Source organism: Carassius carassius, chromosome 1, assembly GCF_963082965.1.
Source record: "Carassius carassius chromosome 1, fCarCar2.1, whole genome shotgun sequence".
NCBI classification, from domain to species: Eukaryota; Metazoa; Chordata; class Actinopteri; order Cypriniformes; family Cyprinidae; genus Carassius; species Carassius carassius.
Window position 1 is genome coordinate 24,040,909 of NC_081755.1, and position 20,290 is coordinate 24,061,198.

A 20,290-nucleotide genomic window follows, 5' to 3' on the forward strand; every position below is an offset into this window, starting at 1 on the left:
GTAAACATGTGTGTATGTCATTTTCTTTGTGTGAATGTCATTCTACACATTTGTAACTATTAATCTACAACTTCCAATTCAAAACACGCGTGTTTTGATCATTGTCTGTGTGTGCAAATTGAAAGATTCAACTTTTCACATCAGAGCTGTGAGTGTAAATTTTAACTTACAAATACAAATATTAATATGACAAGTTCTCACATTCAGATCTTCCACCTCTCGAGTTTAGCTACTGATTTACCTCCATTGTCATGAATCTGCCTTCTTGTCTCTGATTTTTCATCCTGACATCCATACTACCCTGTAAAGAAGTTTATACAAAGATTTAAATCTGACATTGGTCTTACATGCTCTTTTTGTTTGAGTTCTGAAGAAACTGTACACTATTTTGGTCATGTCCCTACACTCAGAAACTTTGGGATTATATTGGTGTTTTTGTCAAGTGTAAGATTTTGCCAGGCTTCTCAGTACATATGAAAAACATTATATTTGGGTATTATGACTCCCCACAAATGAAAATAACAGTTTTGTTATTAAAAAGTTTTCCTAAACTTTCACATTCACAAATGCAAATTCTCCAACTGTAAACTTGTCTTCTCTGTTTTCCTAAAAGAAATGGAAAACTATTTGAATGTAATTTCAGTATCTACTCATAAGAAAGCTATAAGGACCGTTAGATTTGCTCTGCTTTTGATCTCCCTTGTGTAATTTTGTTTAGATATTGGCCCTCTTTTCTTTAATTCTATTTTATTCTCTTTTTTTTTGTGGTTGATTATGTGATGTATGTTTATACTTTTGAATGTTTTTGATCTCTGCATTAATAAAAAAAAGCTATCACAGTGTTTTTTTTATGCAATATGTCGTGCCTTGTATTACTAAATATGTATATAATATTTGTCCTTTGATCATCTCAGTCTGTAAAGATGAGCTCTCAGGAGAGAAACGGAGCGGCGTCATCTTCCTCCTCCGCTTGAAGTAAGCTTGTGTTACTGAAGTAACATCGATACAAGTTTTTCATGTTACAGTGTGCCACAGTTTGTTGCCGGTTATTATTGTCATTCAGTAACACAAGCTTACTTCAAGCTGCCTTGAAGGACAAGAGCTCATCTTTACAGACTGAGACGATCAAAGGTCAAATATTATTTACATATTTAGTAATACAAATCACCGCGAGAGCTTTCCAATATGTGCGCGACTGAGTCAGAGAGCACCTGTCCATCAAAAGCTCACTATCCAATCAGAGTAGATCACTGTTAAGCCCGCCCCCACGAGAGGTTTGTGTCAAAACACCAAACGAAAAACTGCGAAACGTAAGCGAAATCTGTGGCAATGCATTCAGAATCCACGATTAGCGAAAACAAATCTTTGAAAAACATTAACAAAGAATGAAGCATATTTGAAGAGCCTGTTAAATTTGTGCGTCTGAGTTCATTTTTTTTTCATTTTCATTTTGTTTTTCTTCTTTTGTAATAGTACATTCAGTTTTATAAAGTTTCGTTCAATATTATTGAACCAAATGTAATTCCATAGAAAAGAGGGCGAAATTTGAGGTCTATTTATAAGCTGCTACATTAGGCAATTAATAAAGTAGAGACTTTGGCAGAGGAATGGGGTTTTAAAGTATTAGTTTCAAATCTAAATATGTAACGTTAGTATTTGGTTTTAAAAGGGAAAAAACAGAACAGGGATTAAAGGGTACATAACATACACAGTTTCACCTAATCTCATGTTAATCTTGAGTATCTATAGAGTAGTTGATGTGCGCTGTCTTGCTCTCCTCTGGTCAATGTGTGCGCGGGCGCACTTTTCCGAGAGAAATGCTCAAATTAGGAGTTCCGCTCTCGTCTACGTCATAAGATCCACGATTGAAAAAAAACAGCCGAAACTTGTACCAACCTGGAAGTAAGATTTTTGGCACCGAAATTCTCAGTCATTCTTCTAAATTATTATTTTTTTAACTTTGGCCATGTTTAGCATGAGAATCCATCTCTTTAACACTGTGAACAACTCTGAATACACGAAACACCATTGTACCCCCCCTTTAAAGATATACAATAAACCCACTGAAAGGGTTAAATAATTTAAATTCTTGGGAGTTTGGTTTGAGAAGAGAATGACATGGATCCAATTGTTAATAGATGTGAGAAAGTTATTAATATTTTAAGATGCCTAGTTGGAAGAGATACATTAATGATGATATACAGGGGAATCATCAGGTCAAACATCGACTATGGCGGTATGGCATATGGGACAGTGGCACCGTCTGTTTTAAGCTAATGCAGCTAAGGCTTTAAGAATTTTAAGTGGGGCTATGAGAACAACTGAATTATGGGCTGGCAAGGGTAGGCAAGCATCCTGACGGCAGATGCGTGTGTGGAGAATTAGAAACCGTGAAGCATGTAGTAATGGAGTGTGAAAATCTTTGTGCGACAAGAAGCTGCATGTTTTCTGAGCTGTTGGAAACTGGAATCTCATCTTTATCTTTAAAATCAATTCTTGGAAATAAGGAATATGAAATAACAAAGGTTGTTATACGTTTTTAACTCCACACTGGTCTTTATTTGAGGATTTAATCTATGAGATAGAGTTCTGCAGATGAACTGAAGAGGGCAGCAATACAGCTTTCAAGTGTTTAAGCTGCCGCAAATCACAGAAGAAGAAGAAGAACTTGAAGCACTTGCTCCAGATCGTGACTCTGCTCGTAGTCCGCTTGTCTGACCCGCTGCAGGAATGGAGGGATCCGGGGAAGAGTTCATGAAATACCGCTCACCGCTGGTGTCCCGGTACGCCAGCAAAGAGATGGCCTACAACTTCAGCGACAGGAAAAAATTCACCACATGGAGAAGACTGTGGCTTTACCTCGCTAAGGCCGAAAAGGTCCGTTTATTTATTTGGGGTTTATTTTATTTCTATAGACTAGTATATCTATTAGAGAAATCATGTTGGCACAGTGATTCTCTGAATGCCAAGTGCAACTCTGTCTGAAGTTTTTGACCTTGAGTGAGAGTAAGTCTCGAGTTGCCAACTCTCTTAGTCTAAAAATAGTTTAAAAGGGTGGACGTGAGTTGTGCTGCAATATTTAATGTCTTACAAGTGGTCCAGACAAAAAGTACCGAGGTGGTAACGTTACTGTAGTACGTTGATGGTATAACGTGGTAGTATTGTATTACTGTAATATATAGTACAGAAGTGTTTGTGCCATGCTATAAGGATTTTCCCAGAATACCATGTTAACTACTTATTATTATATGAACAGAAACAACAATAGCATCTGGCACTCTTTGTAAGTGGTGCAATATCATATCATGCTTGCTATAATTGTGAATGTTGCTATAATATATTACCATAGCAATGTGTCTAAAACTATAGCAGTATGATTATTTGCACTGTTGTATTTTTGTCTATTGTAGTAGTTTTATTTTGCATGCGCTTGTATATCTTTCTTGTGTCTCTGTATGTGTTGGGTTAAATGTCACTGGATTTCTCAAACCTTAAGCTCCTAGTAAGTAATTTAAAAGATAATTTTGGGACTAGTATTAGAAGAAACCCCTCAAATTCAGATAACAGCTATTAATTTGCTGAGACTAACAATAGTCGGCTTGAGTAGAAATGGATATAATTGAGTGTAGAATGGTGAAATCTGTTGGTTTAGCTGACACAGGGCAACTGTCATATTGAGTGTTTGTTTGATTTGTGTAAAGAAATCAAGAACTAAGATTGTGTGATCAGCCAGTAATCCATAAAGCTCCAAAGAAAGGCTGCAGTCTGTTTGACTAGCACTAATTGAACACAGTCTTGTGGTCACATGGTGGTCATTCTCTGACCCATGGAGACAGACGGGATACTGTTTGCTGCTTGTATGATCACGCTCTGGAAATATAGTTACGTGACACAACTTTACTGATGTAGTCCTTGGGACACACTGCAGAGGCACAAACAGTACTAGACGAAGCCCTGGGAAAGAGTGTGTGCATTTCCAAAATAACTCATGTCAAGGTCAGGGTATCAGGAGAGTTCAAATGTACCCTCTCTCTGTCTGTGTGTTGCTAAAGATGAACTAAATGTGCTTATTTCGGTTCCCTGTAAACCATCTTATAATGTTGCACCGATATTGCAAGTTTGGCCAATATTATTATAAAAATATAAAATCAGTTATGCATAGGCTAAAAGTAATTAAAATGTTGAAAGATATTTAACTTATGATTGGCGGGAAATTACATTTAACAGTCTTACTAAAAGCTGTTTCTAAAGACTAACTTTAGGTGAGTGTTAGATGGGGTTAAATGTAACATAAGTTATAGAAATGAGTACGCACGGTTAAATGAAGATGACACTGAAAAGCTGTTTTGCCAGCTGTCTCTTCATGGCTCTAATGTCCTCTCTGCAGGAACTGGGTCTCCCCATCACCGATGGCCAGGTGAGCGAGATGGAGTCTCACCTGGAGGACATTGATTTCGTCATGGCTGCGGAGGAGGAGAGGAAGTTGAGGCATGATGTCATGGCTCATGTGCACACGTTCGCTCACTGCTGTCCCACCGCTGCTCCCATCATCCACTTGGGTGCAACTTCCTGTTATGTGGGAGACAATACAGTAAGGCCAAAATATTACCGTGTCTTTATCCATTACTTTGGCTACTATTGATTGGACTCCGTGGATTTCTTTAATGGACTCCTGGAATTTCCTGAGCTGAATGGTTATAGAGGGAACATGAATTAAATCAGTTTTTTTAATTTTAATGTTGCAATTAAAAGAAGGATGTGTGTGTATATATATTAGCCACCATGAAAATTCCTTAAAAGAGAAATAATTTCGTTTTAAAATCACAATTTTATTTTAAATTGCCTTACTAAATGTGTGTGTGTGTGTTTTATCTGCAGGATCTGATCATGCTGCGTGATGGATTTGATATCCTGCTTCCCAAGGTAACCTGATACTTTCTGATATTTACCATTTACATCAAAACAACTTATGTGCCATGAAGTTTTACTGCACAGTATGAATTCAGAAAATGTAAAGAAAAACATTCATATATGTATAGTGTGTACTTGGTCTCCATATATATATATATATATTTTTAAATACTTTCATTTTCATCTTACTATTTAGGTTTCAGCTATTTTTATGTCAGTTTTAGTGTCATTGTATTTATTTTATATCCAGTGCATAATTACCTTCCACTTGCAGTAAGCGTTCTCTCTCTCATAGCTGGCTCGTGTCATAGACAGGCTTGCGAACTTTGCAGAGAAATACGCTGACCTTCCGACTTTGGGCTTCACCCATTATCAGTGAGTAAATTCAGACCTGACACAAACAGTTAGATATAATAACATGTTTAGAGTTTGCATGTAAAATTACTTTTCTACCATTTTCTAATATTAGACTGGTTTTGGGTTTTATTGTCCCTCTCCTCGTCCCCATCTTTTTCTCAGGCCAGCTCAGCTGACTACAGTCGGGAAGCGTGCTTGTCTGTGGCTGCAGGATCTGGTCATGGACATGCGTAATCTTCAGCGTGCAAGAGAGGACCTGCGCTTCCGGGGCGTCAAAGGAACCACAGGCACTCAGGCCAGCTTCCTGCAGCTCTTCCAGGGGGATCATGAGAAGGTGAACGTTTTATGCCTTAACACTGGCTTACTTCATACCTAGTGTGTACTTTGTGAAAATAGCCTAAAATGCTGATGATGACATGACATTAAACATATATATACTACTACTACTAGTGTGTACTCGGTCTCCAACATATATACTGTATACACTACCTTTCCATAAGTTTGTGATCCATATATTATTTTTATATAGATTTAAAATGTCATACTTTTATTCAGCAAGGTTGCATTAAATCAATAAAAAGTGACAGTAAACACTTTTAATACTGTTACAAAAAATACATACAGTCGAGGACAAAAATATTGGCCCCCTTGGTAAATATGACCAAAAAAGGCTGTGAAAATTCAACTGCATTGTTAATCCTTTTGGCCTTTTATTTAAAAAATTCACAATAATTGGATAACAAGAATTTAAAACAGAGGGGAAATATCATTATGAAATGAATGTTTTACTCAAATACTCTTGTTTATATTTTAATCAATTTTTTAAAATAAAAAAATCTGGAAAAAAAGCATATCAGGGTTTCCACAAAAATATTAAACTGGGGCAAATTGAATAGTATATCAAATTTAAAGCCAGCAGCCATATCACCCTGGAGCCCAAGACCGGTTTCCCACTGAAGCTAAGCAGGGCTGAGCCTGGTCAGTACCTGAATGGGAGACCTCCTGAGAAAACTAGGTTGCTGCTGGAAGAGGTGCTAGTGAGGCCAGTAGGGGGTGCTCACCCTGTGGTCTGTGTGGGTCCTAGCGCCCCAGTGTAGTGATGGGGACACTATACTGTCAACAAGCACCGTCCTTCGGATGAGACGTTAAACCGAGGTCCTGACTCTCTATGGTCAGTAAAAATCCCAGGATGTCTTTTGAAAAGAGTAGAGGTGTGACCTCGGCATCCTGGCTAAATTGGCCCATTGGCCTCTGACCATCATGGCCTCCTAACAATCCCCATATCTACTGATTGGCTTCATCACTCTGTCTCCTCTCCACCAGAAAGCTGGTGTGTGGTGGGCATTCTGGTGCAATATGGCTGCCGTCACATCATCCAGGTGGATGCTGCACACTGGTGGTGGATGAGGAGATACCCCCAGACTATGTAAAGCGCTTTGAGTGCCTAGAAAAGCGCTATATAAATGTAATGAATTATTATTAATTATTATTAAACGGTGATATTAATAAGAAATGCTTCAGAAATAAATGATTTTTGAAGGATTGTGTGACGCTAAAGTAAGGGCTGAGGAAAAATTCAACCTCCCCTTCACAGCGATAAACCACATTTTACAATGTATTTAAATAGAAAAGCGTTTAAATTATCATATTTCATTACTCTTAATATTTTTTGGGGGGATCAAATACATGCAGCCATGATGAGTACCTAAGTCTTCATTCATATGCATTAATAAAATATTAACCAACTTAATACATTTTTAAGTTGAAATTAAACTCCTGTCATCGTTATCCCAGAACATCAGCCTTGAATGTGTTTGGGCTTTATGTAGCACTTTTGGTGGAGTGAGCAGTTTTGTTGGGGAAAAATGTCAATGACCTCATATCATATCATTGTGTTTATTCTATGGTTGAACTGTCGTTATTTATTTATTTGACTGTTTTCTCTGTTAGGTGGAGGAGTTGGATAGGAAGGTCACTGAGATGGCTGGTTTTAAAAAGTACACTCTTCTTTATTCCTGCATTCATTGTTTACTAAATGCTTCAACTATCGTCTATATGCTTCGTTTTATTCAATAGCATGCTGTTGGATAGAATCTTACATTGTATATGTCTTCAAGTGCACATGGTTAACCAGTTCCTCCACTTATTTTCATACCAGATCATACCTGGTGACGGGTCAGACGTACAGTCGTAAGGTGGATATCGACTCCCTCTGTGTGCTGGCCAGCCTCGCAGCCACAGTACATAAGGTCAGACACAGATGAACTCCAACCAGCTTCACGCATTCATAAACAAGCTGCTGTAACAATCTACAATGATCACCGGAAAGCAACAAACATCAGTTGTTTGATTCGAACATCCTCCTTTTTTCAATCAGATTTGCACTGATATCCGTCTGTTGGCTAATCTGAAAGAGCTCGAGGAGCCGTTTGAGAAAGAGCAGATTGGTGAGTTCGTATGCGAGACACAGAATTTGGTATAATGATACAATCCACCAGCCTCTTTGATCTGTCATGTTTCTCTCTGTCTGCAGGGTCCAGTGCCATGCCGTACAAGAGGAACCCCATGCGTGCGGAGCGCTGCTGCAGTCTCGCTCGTCACCTGATGGCGCTCCTGTCAGACCCCCTGCAGACCGCAGCGGTGCAGTGGCTGGAGAGGACCCTGGACGACAGCGCTAACAGGCACGGTTACATATCTCTGGTCTGACCATGTGATGTGGCTCTGCACTGCATGTAACTTTACACTCACTCTTTCAGCAGCTTACTGTCTCACATTTACTTTTTATGTGTATTCAGGAGGATCTCACTGCCTGAGTCCTTCCTCACAGCGGACATCATCCTCAGCACCCTGCAGAACATCACTGAAGGACTGGTGGTGTATCCTAAGGTGTGTTTGTCTGCCTCTGTAAGAACAAATATTTTTATCGGGTTTGTAATTTTAATCAGATGAACTACGTGATACACTGATTACTAAATGGATCATAATTAATTGCATACTCAACTGTTAAAATATATATATATTTTTTAAATATTTGTAAAAAAGTCTCTTATGTTCACCAAAGCTGTTTATTTGATCGAAATACAGTTAAAAACTAATATTGTGAACTATTATTACAATTTAACCTGTTAACTCACCCGTCCCCTCTGTGGGACGCCTACATTTACTTCACTATATTACAATTAAATCTAATCTAATCTTGACAAACTATATATCATTGGAAAGGTCTAAGACTCACGAATATATATTTTACCAATGTTATTTGTTAAATATTATGTAGGAAAAGTAATCGATTAATTTATGACAAGAGTGCACCCTCAAAAATCTACATTATAACAGGAGTTTTGACCTTTGTTAAAAAAAAAAAAAAGACGACTTTGTTGCCTTTTTCTCTATCACATTTTAGAAATCACCAGAAATTATAAATCAACTGAAACCTTAAAATCTCAAAATTCATCCTTTAAAACCCATTTTTAAATCAGACATTGCATTACCATGTAAATGGTACATCAATATCATGTTACAAAATGTTTTCATTCATGAATTATAAAATTTTTAGTTTGGATCGTGCACTACAAAGTCTATGTTCAAAAATGTGAGTGACAGTTAAGGGGTTAAAGTGTTTTCTATTTTGATATTTTAAAATGTAGTTCATTTCTGTGATGCACAGCTGAATTTTCAGCATGATTACCGCAACTCTTCGGTGGCACAAGATCCTTCAGAAATCAGAAGTGCACAAGAAACATGTTATTTTTATTATTGTTGAAAACAGTAATGCTGCATAATATGATTTTCAAAAGAACAACATTTATTTGAAATATAATATTTTGAAACTTTATAAATGTCTTTTTTGATCCAATTAGTACATTCAAAACTTTACATTAGACAATTTATTACATTTATTTATTTATTTGTTTATATATATTTTTTCATTCATTCATTTTTATTTATAGGCACCTTTCATGACAATCAAGGTCACCTGACAAATCTCTCTTTAACATCAATTGAACAACGGCAAACTACAAAATACAATAAAACACTAAGAAGTAATTTTATATTATATTGACAGCACTGCTTATTTTACTAATATATATATATATATATATATATATATATATATATATATATATATATATAATTAGTGGTGGGCATAGAGTAATTTTTTTAATCTAGATTAATCTCACTGTAATCTTGGAATTAATCTATATTAAAATGGCTCATTTGAATTCTGCCGAAGGCATTCAGAATATGTGTGCTACCCAAATAAAATAATGACTAAAAGTAACGTTAAGTCTTTGAGAAGGGGTTTCTCAAGACAGGTGGTGCATTAGACCAGGGGCTCATTTCCTGTTTCCAAAATGCATCACAAAGTGCTTGAGAAAGCTGTAAACTAATTCCACATTGCACAAGGTGCAAACAACCTTATGCTTGTTTCACACATACTCCGTCTGCAGTGCGTACGCGTTACATATTTTTTTACGCACCCATGTTAACGGATTCCAGCGTTCACGCGGTTGAGGTCCGTCAGTGTGTTCCAGGAGCGTTGCGTCTGCAGCAGTGCAACGACCGTACGTACCGAGTAGCGGACTGCAAACGCGTCCTATGTGAAAGCACAATGAGTATGAGTCCGTATATATATATATATATATATATATATATATATATATATATATATATATATATATAATTCTTTCTCTGTTCTTATAGGTGATAGAGAGGCATATCCGTCATGAGCTGCCCTTCATGGCTACTGAAAACATCATCATGGCCATGGTGAAGGCTGGAGGAAACAGACAGGTGATCGTTTAATGAATCAGAAAAATCTTGTCTTGTAATTAAACTTTGCTTTGGCAACTCAACCCATGGTGTTTGACTAAATTACTTGTACAGTACATATTTCTCTGTAAACACAGTGAATGCAGGAAAGGAAGACTGTTGTTTCACTGATGTTTAACACCGACTGACTGATTTTTGTCTGTAATGAAAACCCACTCAGGACTGCCATGAGAAGATTCGGGTGCTGTCCCAGCAGGCTGCAGCTGTAGTCAAACAGGAGGGGGGCGATAATGACCTGCTGGCTCGGGTTCAGGCTGATCCATATTTCACCCCTATCATTGGACAGCTGGACTCCATACTGGACCCCAAAACCTTCGTCGGCCGAGCCCCACAGCAGGTACACACACGCATACCTAAACATCTAATGCTGTGCTACTGATGTTTATCACACGTTTCTATGAATGGTGTAATGCTGTTCCACTTTCTCTCTGTCTCAGGTTACAAGGTTTTTGTCTGAGGAGGTCAGGCCTGTTCTAGAGCCGTACAAAAGTAAACTGGATGTCAAGATTGAACTAGAGCTCTGAAACAAACACAGACATGACGCATCAGAACAATAAATAAGGTGTTCAGTCTTTTGTGTGGTCTTTTATTTGCCTTTTTGACATTTAACTCCAAGTCAGATGTTTAGTCATTTTAATATGTAAACCACATTTTGACATTTACTCTATTATTGTTACGAGTTGATCTTTCACACACCTATCTAAAAATGACATTTTAATTCAACTATGTAGAGGAACTTTTCTGAATATGGGTGTGTTAAATTTGTCTGATTTAAGTGTATTATGTAACTTTCATCCCTTAAATGTTTCTGTATTGTCAGATATACATATATTTGAGAGGTTGGGAGGGAGGGAAGGGGTAATGGGCCTTATTACGCTTTAAAGCAGCTTGGCAGAATTTGGGAAAACAAGCATGAGAAGACTACTGACTTTAAGGTAAATGTAACCAGAACTTTTCAGTCCCACACGAAGCTGGTCATAGCTGGTTAAGTGCTCTGGTCTTAGAGGGGTTTTGACCAACCAACCAGATAAAGAACAGCTTAAAGCAGCTAAGACCAGCCTTCAGTTCAGGATGGTTTTATCATGTATCCAAAAAAATCAAAGGTATTTGAGAGGTACTTCAAAGGATAACTTGGTATTTAATAGCAATTATATATATATATATATATATATATATATATATATATATATATATATATATATATATATATATATATATATATATATATATATATATATAAATAATTAGGGCTGGCAGTCATTCAAATTTTGAATAATTAATTACATGGTGTGTTGATTAATTGATCTAATAAATTGCAAAATAAATTTGAATGTGAAAATGCCCACAAGCAATTTTTTTGTTAAATGAAGAAATATCAAGTAGACATTAGCTTTAGCAAAAAATATTTATTTTGATTCAACATCAGATGCATTACACATAAACATTTAGGCTACAATAGCCTAACATAAACTATGGAACATAAAAAAGATAATTTGAGAAACTTCTCAGTATTTTTTGTTCATTCAATAAAAGTCTTGTTTCACAAAAGAAAGGTTTGAAATGACATAAGGGTGAGTAAATGATGACAGATTTTTTTATTTATTTTGGGTGTGGGGGTGCTTTAATGTTTTAATTAGTAGTAGCTTTATTAGTATATTATTATTTTATTATTATTATTATTGTTATTATCATTATTATTTAATTAAAGGATCCTCGAATCTGAAAGAAACGAATCTGCCAGCAGGTGGCGGTAAATATCTTCTTCCTTCGTCTCATTCGAACGGATTCACTCAGTGATTCAGTGAGCGCCTTTGAATCCCTGGTTCACATGATTCGTTCAAAACATGGATTCATTCAGCTAAACACCGCTGTGTTGCTTGGAGACGCACACAAATACTGCCATGGCTTTAAAGGTAATATGTTCTCTGCAAAATTGAGCAATAACACGCAATATTGTGTTTATAACATATCACAATATCTTCTTATTTACTGTTGTATAACATCACATTTAAACTCGTGATACTGCTCTCACTGCTGGTGTGACAAAAACTCGTGTTTTTATTTAATAAAATGTATTTATTTTTTAACATTTAAACTTGCACCACATTATTAGATTACCTTTTTACTTTATGAATACACGTAAATGGCAGCTTAATTATTTTTTAATCTTTTTATGCATCTATTTAAAGACCACATGTACCATTGTTTTGTCAATGGTGTTGCCTTACTTCTTTGGCAATTTTAAAGGTTTTTGTGAAATATTATTACTATTATTTTTTTCGGCACACGTAGTCAGAGTTACAGAAAAATAATGATAATGCAACAAATAAGGAGATTATGATGAATATAAACATAAAGTGATCTTCACTGGTGCTACCCAGAAGGAAGGTGGCTAACACCAGTGACGTTTTCATGAAAAATGAATTTTACAAAATGTCTGCTGCATGGTATAAACCACATGTTGTAAATCATGATATGCTCACTAAATTAAGTAGTTTAATCCATTTCTATTCTAGGTTTTTACAATTTGCTAATAATAAAGTAGGCCATACCAGTGACTTCAACTAAAAGCTTCTTATGAAATCATGAGATAAATGAGAACATTTTTGATAACTGAATAGATACAGTGGACATACCATGGGCCTTTTTTCAGAGATCTTCATGAAATAAGAAGGAAGTCAAGTGATGTCATCAGCGTCATTTTTATTTCAAAATAAATTATTTTTGTTAAACGGTAACACTAGTGACACAACTCCGGAGGCCTCTACTTTCATTATATATTTTATAATATTTATTTGCTATTTAATTTTTTACAAAATGTTTTAATGTCATTAACATTATATATTTGATAGTTATGAATACATTTTTGTATTTTAAATGGTAGAAAACCAGTTTTTGATCTCAAAATAAAGCACTTTCCCCCTGTACATGGCTGTGGGGACAAGCAGCTTTGTGGTGCTTGGAATTCTTTATAATTAATTAAAATAATTAATTTAATTTATAATAAATTAAAAACAAATATTGCCACATTCATGGTTCAAGAAGGTGTAATTGTTCAAACACACTGTTTTATTTATATATATATATATGTATATATATATATATATATATATATAAACAATTGTAACCCTAATATTTCTGTGAAGGCTTAGGGACAGAAAAAATTACATTTCCCTATTATCAGCCTGCTATTTGAACGGGTGTTAGGCCATGTATCCAGAAGAGAGATATAAACTGTAAAGCTACGATTAATTTATAATAGTTTTCTGAGGTATTTTAATCACATTCACGTGATGTTAAGTAAAAGACAGTATGATTTAGAAGGTCTCTGCGTCACTATGATAATAAATGGGTAACTGGCTGTAATAAAATGAGGGAGGAACCAACAGATTTATGATATGGTGTTACTCAAGGCACAATTCTTCATGAGGAGGTGAAAAACGTGAGATAGTAGAAGACAAGGTGAAAGGTTTACACGACTCGTGTGGTAGCCGTAGTCATAATACTATGATCTGGCGCAAAGTCCATAGTCACGAATGGATATATATCCATATATAAACCTGATATATATTCACGTACTGTCTGCTTGAACCAGTCTGGCGATTAATCTCTGATTTCGCCCCTTTTTAAACAAGGATTTAATTTACCAGCGCGATGGATGTTTTTATGCACCAACACCATCCCTCATAAATTTTACAACTGTTGTGCAGAAATCATATTTGTCTCCATTTTGACGTTCGTCTTGAACACTTAGATTGTTAAGTCCAGGGCCGTATTAAGACAGTGTGGAGTCGCATCAGTCCAAAAATACGTCATGACAAGGAAAAAAAAACATATAAGTCGAACTGGACTATAAGTCGCATTTATTTAGAACCAAGAACCAAGAGAAAACATTACGGTCTACAGCCGCGAGAGGATGCTCTGTGTCTTCAGTGTAGACAACAGGAGCAATGAGCAGTCTCGCGGCTGTAGACCGTAATGTTTGTAATGTGCAGTCAATCGCTTCTGTGTCATTGTCGTCCTGAGCTCATTCTTCACTCGTTTTAAAAAAACTTTCGATCCCTGAAACATTTTAAATTTTAGCTAAACGTTTAGCGTCCTTGTCTTTCTTTAACTTTCTTTTTGCAAAACCACTCAATCGATGTCTGTCCATTTTGATTCATTTTCTGTAGCCATTAAAAAAATGACACATTTGCGCGTACTTGTGGACCAACTCAACTCTTGACAGATTGGGAACGGAAGGGAGGGACTGATAGTGGTCATGTAATCTTTATTTATTTATAATTTATTATTATTGTTGTTGTTGTTAAGTTAGTGTTCATGAACGAGTTATGTATGGTCTTTCAAGAATTTCAAGTTAATAATAAAACAATTTACGAAAAATATTTTTAAAGCTTGTGTCATGTGGTGCCCCCCTAGTTGTTGTGAATGGTTGGTGCCCCTGGGCACTGGCCCAAGTGCCCTTATGGATAATCCGGCTCTGGTTACGTCCCGCATAAGTCTAGGGGTAAATGTGGACGCAACAAAAGTAAAATATTTTAAAGAGCGTTGCTCTGAGTCCTGCCACAGCACCACAAGCAACACGTTGTCCAGAAAAAGATTTTATTATTTCACAGCTCGTGGAAAACATACAAAAATAAAATAAAATGAAAGGAAGCAATAACTTCAGGAGAGGATAAGGCCAAAACAACAAACACTTGAAAGTAACATATGTGCATGCCTTTATGCGAGTTGATATTGCTATATTGCTTTGACGGGCAGGAATAAGCATCACTATCTGAAAGAAGGAAAAGCATGTGTGTGTGTGTGTGTGTGTGAGAGAGAGAGAGAGAGAGAGAGATAAAGTAATTTCTAGGAACACACACACACACACACACACACACACACACACACGTACTACACAAGCAGTGTTGTAGGTTAGAGGTGAGTTCTTCATTTGCTACTCAAATATGCTACGTTACCGTTCAATAGATTGTTTAAATGTTTTGAAAGAGGTCTCTTATTTGCTCACTTGCTGTGTTATTTTTTATTAAAAGTAAACGTAATGCATTATCAGTGTCACAAGGTCCTCCGGAAATCATTAAAAATACTTTTCTTAGAAATGTCTAAACATTTATTTTAAATTCTGAAATTGTATCCTTGCTAAATGAAAATATTTAGGCTATATAATAAAAATAATACATAAATCGTATTGACCATTAACATTTTAACGGTACGAACATGTAAGGTATGCATTGCTTGTTTCACTTTCTTTTGCTTATTTCATTGTCTCTTTCCTCAAAGTTAAGATTTATTACCATTTTTACCATCATATGTTTATTTGATTAAACTGAACACTTTGTAAATGATAACTGAAACACTGTTTTTGTTTGTTTTGCTGTAGTCACTACAGCTAGCATGCTAAATCACTTCAGTAGTGATTGTGATATTTCTCGTTCATTTCTCACTCTGTTATATTTTGCATGTCTAATGTTTATTTGTGGACATTTTAGTCAGCAAGCTCACAGAAATGACAGACAGTCCAAATATAGATGATCAGCTTTTTGACATAAGTTTGTAGGTTTGACCCCAGTGCTGGTGGTATAAGAAATCTTTGGTGTCTAACCCTTTGCATTTGCCCTGAATTAAGATTATTTTATAATAATTGTCTTTACATGATTTTAAACATCTGTTCTTAGTGGTAGGAACGATTTCCACAAGAGTAATGAAAAGAAGGACCAAAGTATAAAAGGGAGTGTCATTCTACTCCGTTGGCCTGAGAAAATAAAAAAATACATGGGAGATGGACAGTAATATTAATTCCCAGTGAAGCAGTAAACTGTAGACTTAGTATCTGCATACCAGTCTTTGACATTTGAAGGAAAACTGGCAGATGTACAGCTTGAAAAATGCTGAAAGGGAATTTGGTTTTGAGGCTTTAATAGTCAGAAGAGTAAGAAGAATATTTTTCATCTTCTGTTCTTTAGCAAAGAATAAAACACAAGATGACTTTCAACACCACTATAACCAGGACTGGTGTATGGGGGAAACGTGACACTCCCTTAGACACTATGTGATATATCTTATATTGGTGGGGTTGTAAAAATTTAAGCAGATACTTCCTAACTCTGTTTATCTAGAGTTGACTTCTCTTATGTATAATCCATAATACACAATTATTGCTCCATATATAAATGTATGTAATACATAATTTGTAATAAGTGTGTTGACACTTTTTTATGCCTTGGTCGAATATCCTGTGAAGACTTTATAGGGAACTGTCCAGGCATTGAAATGTTTGCTTGGTCACAGTGAAATTTATACATGCTAATAAATGTGTGTTTATATGTGAAGCGACACTTGGTCTTTCTACAGGTGATCTGATTGGTCCATCATGTGGGCTTGGACATTACTTCCCGTCACCCTGGCAGTGTTTGGGATTATTGGGATGTGGGCTGTGTGAGTATCACTAGAGTTGTTCCGATTCCGATACTAGTATCGGAAATATCTCCGATACCACAACAAATTCTGGCATCGGCATCGGCGAGTACATGAACCCATATACCGATCCGATACCATTTTCAAGACCTAGTTATGAATGCTAGCTTTGCCTAACCGCTGCACGGTTCTTCTTCGCTGCTCAGAATGCATTGCAAACACAGGACGTTGTGTTGTAATGCCACAAGCAACCCCTGTGTAGAGCAGCGAAGAAGAAATGAAAACGCGTTAGCAGCACTGATCTATATATGACTGGATCGCTCATCGCGTTCTAAACTGCCAACAGACAGTGAAGCCGCTTCTATATTATAGATCAGTGGTTAGCAGTATGTCCGCTGTTTAGCAGTATTTCAGACTGGACCAACCAGACAGTAAAACGGCGACTAGGGACCAAGACGGTGCTGAAAATTTTAAAATGTGATGATACCAGCGTCTCTGTAGAACCGGTAGTAAGTTTGAGTATATTCGTTACCCGCAGCTGCGTTCAGTCGCTTCCGTGTTAGTCTAAGCGCAGGGCTCCAGACTGTAGCCGAATATATATACTAGTGTCTGTGAATATTAAACTGCAAAATACTATTTAAATATTACTCCTGCAAAGTCTACATCTCTGTGGGAGACGGGCGCAGATGCACGGGAGCTCGCTGTTTTGTGGCCTCTGCCGTGTGTCAATATATGAGGACTTGAACGCATAAACCGTCACTTCATGAGAATTTAACGTTTCATTTGAGAAAACTCATATCATAAACACAGACACTCAAAGATCTTCATGGCGAGTAATTTAAAAATATATTAAGCTACTGTTGTAGCCTACAGTAGATTTAGCTACGTCTCTATGTAGTAATAATACGTCTCTATTAATAATAATAATTATGCCTAGACGGTTGCTTGTTTTTTACTTGTTTTGTTGTAAAGAGATTATCTGATTAATATAGAATTTTTTATATTCCTAGACTTATTTGTTGCAGTTTTTTATACACCAATATTGTAAAACTAAAATACTAAAATACCTTTTTTAGTTTGCGGTGTTAGATTTTTGGCTGCATTTGAAGTTCTTTTTCGCTTAAGAAATTAAATAATGTTACTGTCAAATTCATGTCAGATAATAAAAATACTGTAATAAATACAATAGTTAACCATGTATTTGTTCATGTTTTATCAAGGGATAAGTCTGGAGCACACCATAAAATAATTCTAGAAATTTACACAGGGCTAGTAGTATATACAGCTGTATATACAGATACACACCCAGGTATCGGATCAGTACTCGGTATCGGCCGATACCCTGAGCCCAGGTATCGGAATCGGTATCGGGAAGAGAAAAAGGGTATCGGAACATCTCTAAGTATCACTTCATGTTTCTCTCACTTTTCAAAATATGTCTTTCACCATTTTAAATATCCTCAATATCTTTTCAGTATCAATACAAAATTTTAATTTATTTGACTCTTTCTGCACTTGTTTGTGTGCAGGTATGCCATAGCTGTGTCCAATAACACTGTTAATATAACCGTGGAATTCCCTTTCATTAGGTACGTATCTTAAATTAGACTTGGGTAGTGCCATGTATAATGTTCGACAGGAATGAAAATGAGGCCATATGGGACAGTGTTCAATATATATATTTTTAACAACATGGTAATTGTTAAGCTTAAAATAAGCCTCTATCTAACATTAATGGATCTAAGCTTTCTCAAGAAGTGTTTATTTTTTATTTTAACTAAAGCGTTGAATGATTAACTGTGTGTCTGTAAGATGAACCAGAGCTAGAAAGGTTTGAATTTGAAAATCGATTAACATTGTTTCCTCCAGCACATGTGGATCATACAACCCCCAGAGCTGCCTGTTTTCTCAGATCTGCAACATATGCTGTGTGTTGGGTGAGTCCTCCCATTTTATTTAGAAAAATTTGCCCATGTACTGTACCTTCTGTGTGAACTCTTTCTCTTTCCGTAGCTTTGTGGATTGTCACAATCAGATTTCAGCAGGTCCGTGATTTGGGTTCTGGGTCTCATTTAAACACGGCCGGTTTAGTGCTGGGCTACATCTCTAGCATTGGGATTTCCATTCTAGGAAACTTCCAGGTACAGTATGTAGACTAGACAAAAATGGAAGTTACTTGATTACTTGTAAATTGTGTTGTGCTTATTTGTGTTTGCTTTTGCATTATTAGCAGTCTGTATTGAAGGGGGTTCATCTATTTGGGGCGCTCGTGGCCTTCTTCCTGGGTTTGATTTATTTCTGGATCCAGGCGTGGCTTTCGTACTACAGGCCGTTGTCACATGACCGCAGGTGGGTGGTGCCTGTGCGCATCATCCTCTGCAGCCTGTGTACTTGTTTGGTCATCTGTAGTATCCTTCAGCTCTAAAAGATGACAACATTTCTTAAACACAGAGTTCTGGCATGAAACTCTAGATGGCACAGTCCAATAGGTCTAACTCAATTTGACCTAATGACATCATTATCACATGGCATCGCTGATTGGTTCTCTCCTGTAATGGTAGCCAATGAACTCGCTACTCAGCATTCAAATATATGACTAGGACTTGCTGTAGCAATTTAAGTTTGCTTCAGAAACCCTCCACCTTCCCCAGCTCCACCTGTATAGATCTGCTACAGGGTGATTCATGTATGCTATATGGGGGTTATTTCATGTCTGTTATATTTGCAGCAGCAATATTTCTTATATGCTCACAGCAGCAGCGTAGCAGATTTATTCGGCCAAGACCAAATACATTAACATTGTCATGTACATTACCATGCCAAACTCTCCGAGAGTTGTCATGACAGAACACTTTTTACTTATGAAATGAAAGCACTTTCACTTCATATTATTATAAGTTGAAGTTGTGTTGTCCTTAACCTTATGTCTTCTCAGTGTTTGTTCTCTATAAAACAGGGTTTCGCTCTGAAGCTGCTATATGTGAGTGGGCTCTGGTCATGTGTTTTTTTGCACTCTTTGCAATTTTTGGAGCAGATTTCAGACACATTGACTGCCACAAGCTCACTGTGCAGAACAAGGAAAGGAAAAGATCCAGTGATGTTAATGGTGTGTGGACAATACAGGAGATTCACTAAGGAACATCTGGCAAGTTGTGGCTGTGTGGTAATCAGACAGATATGTACAAGTTAAACAAACTCGCCATTTAATGTGGACACAATGAACTATAACCTGCTCAACTCTGCTAAATGCACTGAAACACATAAAACACAGTTCAAATCCACATTTTACAATATAAATTATATATTGTAGAAATGCTATGCTGAATTCATGAGCATATTGTTTACTTGACATTTACATGATGTTAAATTATAGTTTATCATTAAATATGTTTTATCAGTGTAGTTTTCCAGTAGACTATTTCAGTGAAAAAACAATTATACTTCATCCTGGACCTCTTTGGTCTGTTTTGTAGTGATAAAGACTTTGTTTGCGTAATGTTGTAAAATATATTATGTAATAAATATTTCACTCTATCTGACCATTATAAAAAAGCTGTTATTGAATATTTATAAATTTAACTTCACAACTGCTAAGTAATAGTCTACAAATTGAAATAAATAAAATGGTATGGTGGTTTTTAACATTTTCAGTGTTTCTGGTATAGTAGGCATGTAGGGTACCTCTGGTGTCTAAGGATTTTCCAAAGTTTTACAGGGGTTTTATAGGGGGATCAAAATTAGAGAACAAGGTCCCTGCTTAGCCCTATTTAAA

General features: G+C 36.3%; 2 protein-coding genes and 1 long non-coding RNA gene across 7 annotated transcripts; 2 read left to right on the forward strand and 1 right to left on the reverse strand.

Moving 5' to 3' along the window:
- Window positions 1-2,667: 2,667 nt before the first annotated feature.
- adsl (adenylosuccinate lyase) lies at window positions 2,668-10,673 on the forward strand. Its single transcript, XM_059552198.1, has 13 exons — window positions 2,668-2,877; window positions 4,388-4,591; window positions 4,879-4,923; window positions 5,207-5,286; window positions 5,431-5,602; window positions 7,219-7,265; window positions 7,427-7,517; window positions 7,646-7,715; window positions 7,802-7,949; window positions 8,064-8,154; window positions 9,973-10,062; window positions 10,262-10,438; window positions 10,539-10,673. The coding sequence occupies exons 1-13, from the start codon at window positions 2,731-2,733 to the stop codon at window positions 10,623-10,625; spliced, it is 1,449 nt and encodes a 482-aa protein (XP_059408181.1). The 5' UTR covers window positions 2,668-2,730; the 3' UTR covers window positions 10,626-10,673.
- LOC132142406 (uncharacterized) lies at window positions 7,801-8,168 on the reverse strand. Its single transcript, XR_009434058.1, has 2 exons — window positions 8,047-8,168; window positions 7,801-8,015 (listed from the first exon to the last, which is right to left on the reverse strand). It is a non-coding gene; the product is annotated as an uncharacterized LOC132142406 (long non-coding RNA).
- A 112-nt stretch (window positions 10,674-10,785) lies between the features above and the next one.
- tmem150b (transmembrane protein 150B) lies at window positions 10,786-19,774 on the forward strand. 5 transcript variants are annotated; one of them, XM_059552217.1, is made up of 7 exons: window positions 10,786-11,036; window positions 16,435-16,539; window positions 18,048-18,107; window positions 18,388-18,455; window positions 18,532-18,659; window positions 18,749-18,926; window positions 19,454-19,774. In XM_059552217.1, exons 2-7 carry the CDS (start codon window positions 16,475-16,477, stop codon window positions 19,651-19,653), a joined length of 699 nt encoding a protein of 232 aa, XP_059408200.1. In that variant the 5' UTR covers window positions 10,786-11,036; window positions 16,435-16,474; the 3' UTR covers window positions 19,654-19,774. The 5 variants fall into 5 exon arrangements, with proteins under 5 accessions (XP_059408200.1, XP_059408219.1, XP_059408187.1 ...); XM_059552236.1 differs by having other exon boundaries at window positions 10,967-11,036; window positions 16,456-16,539; XM_059552204.1 differs by lacking the exon at window positions 10,786-11,036 and adding an exon at window positions 11,792-12,014.
- Window positions 19,775-20,290: the final 516 nt, after the last annotated feature.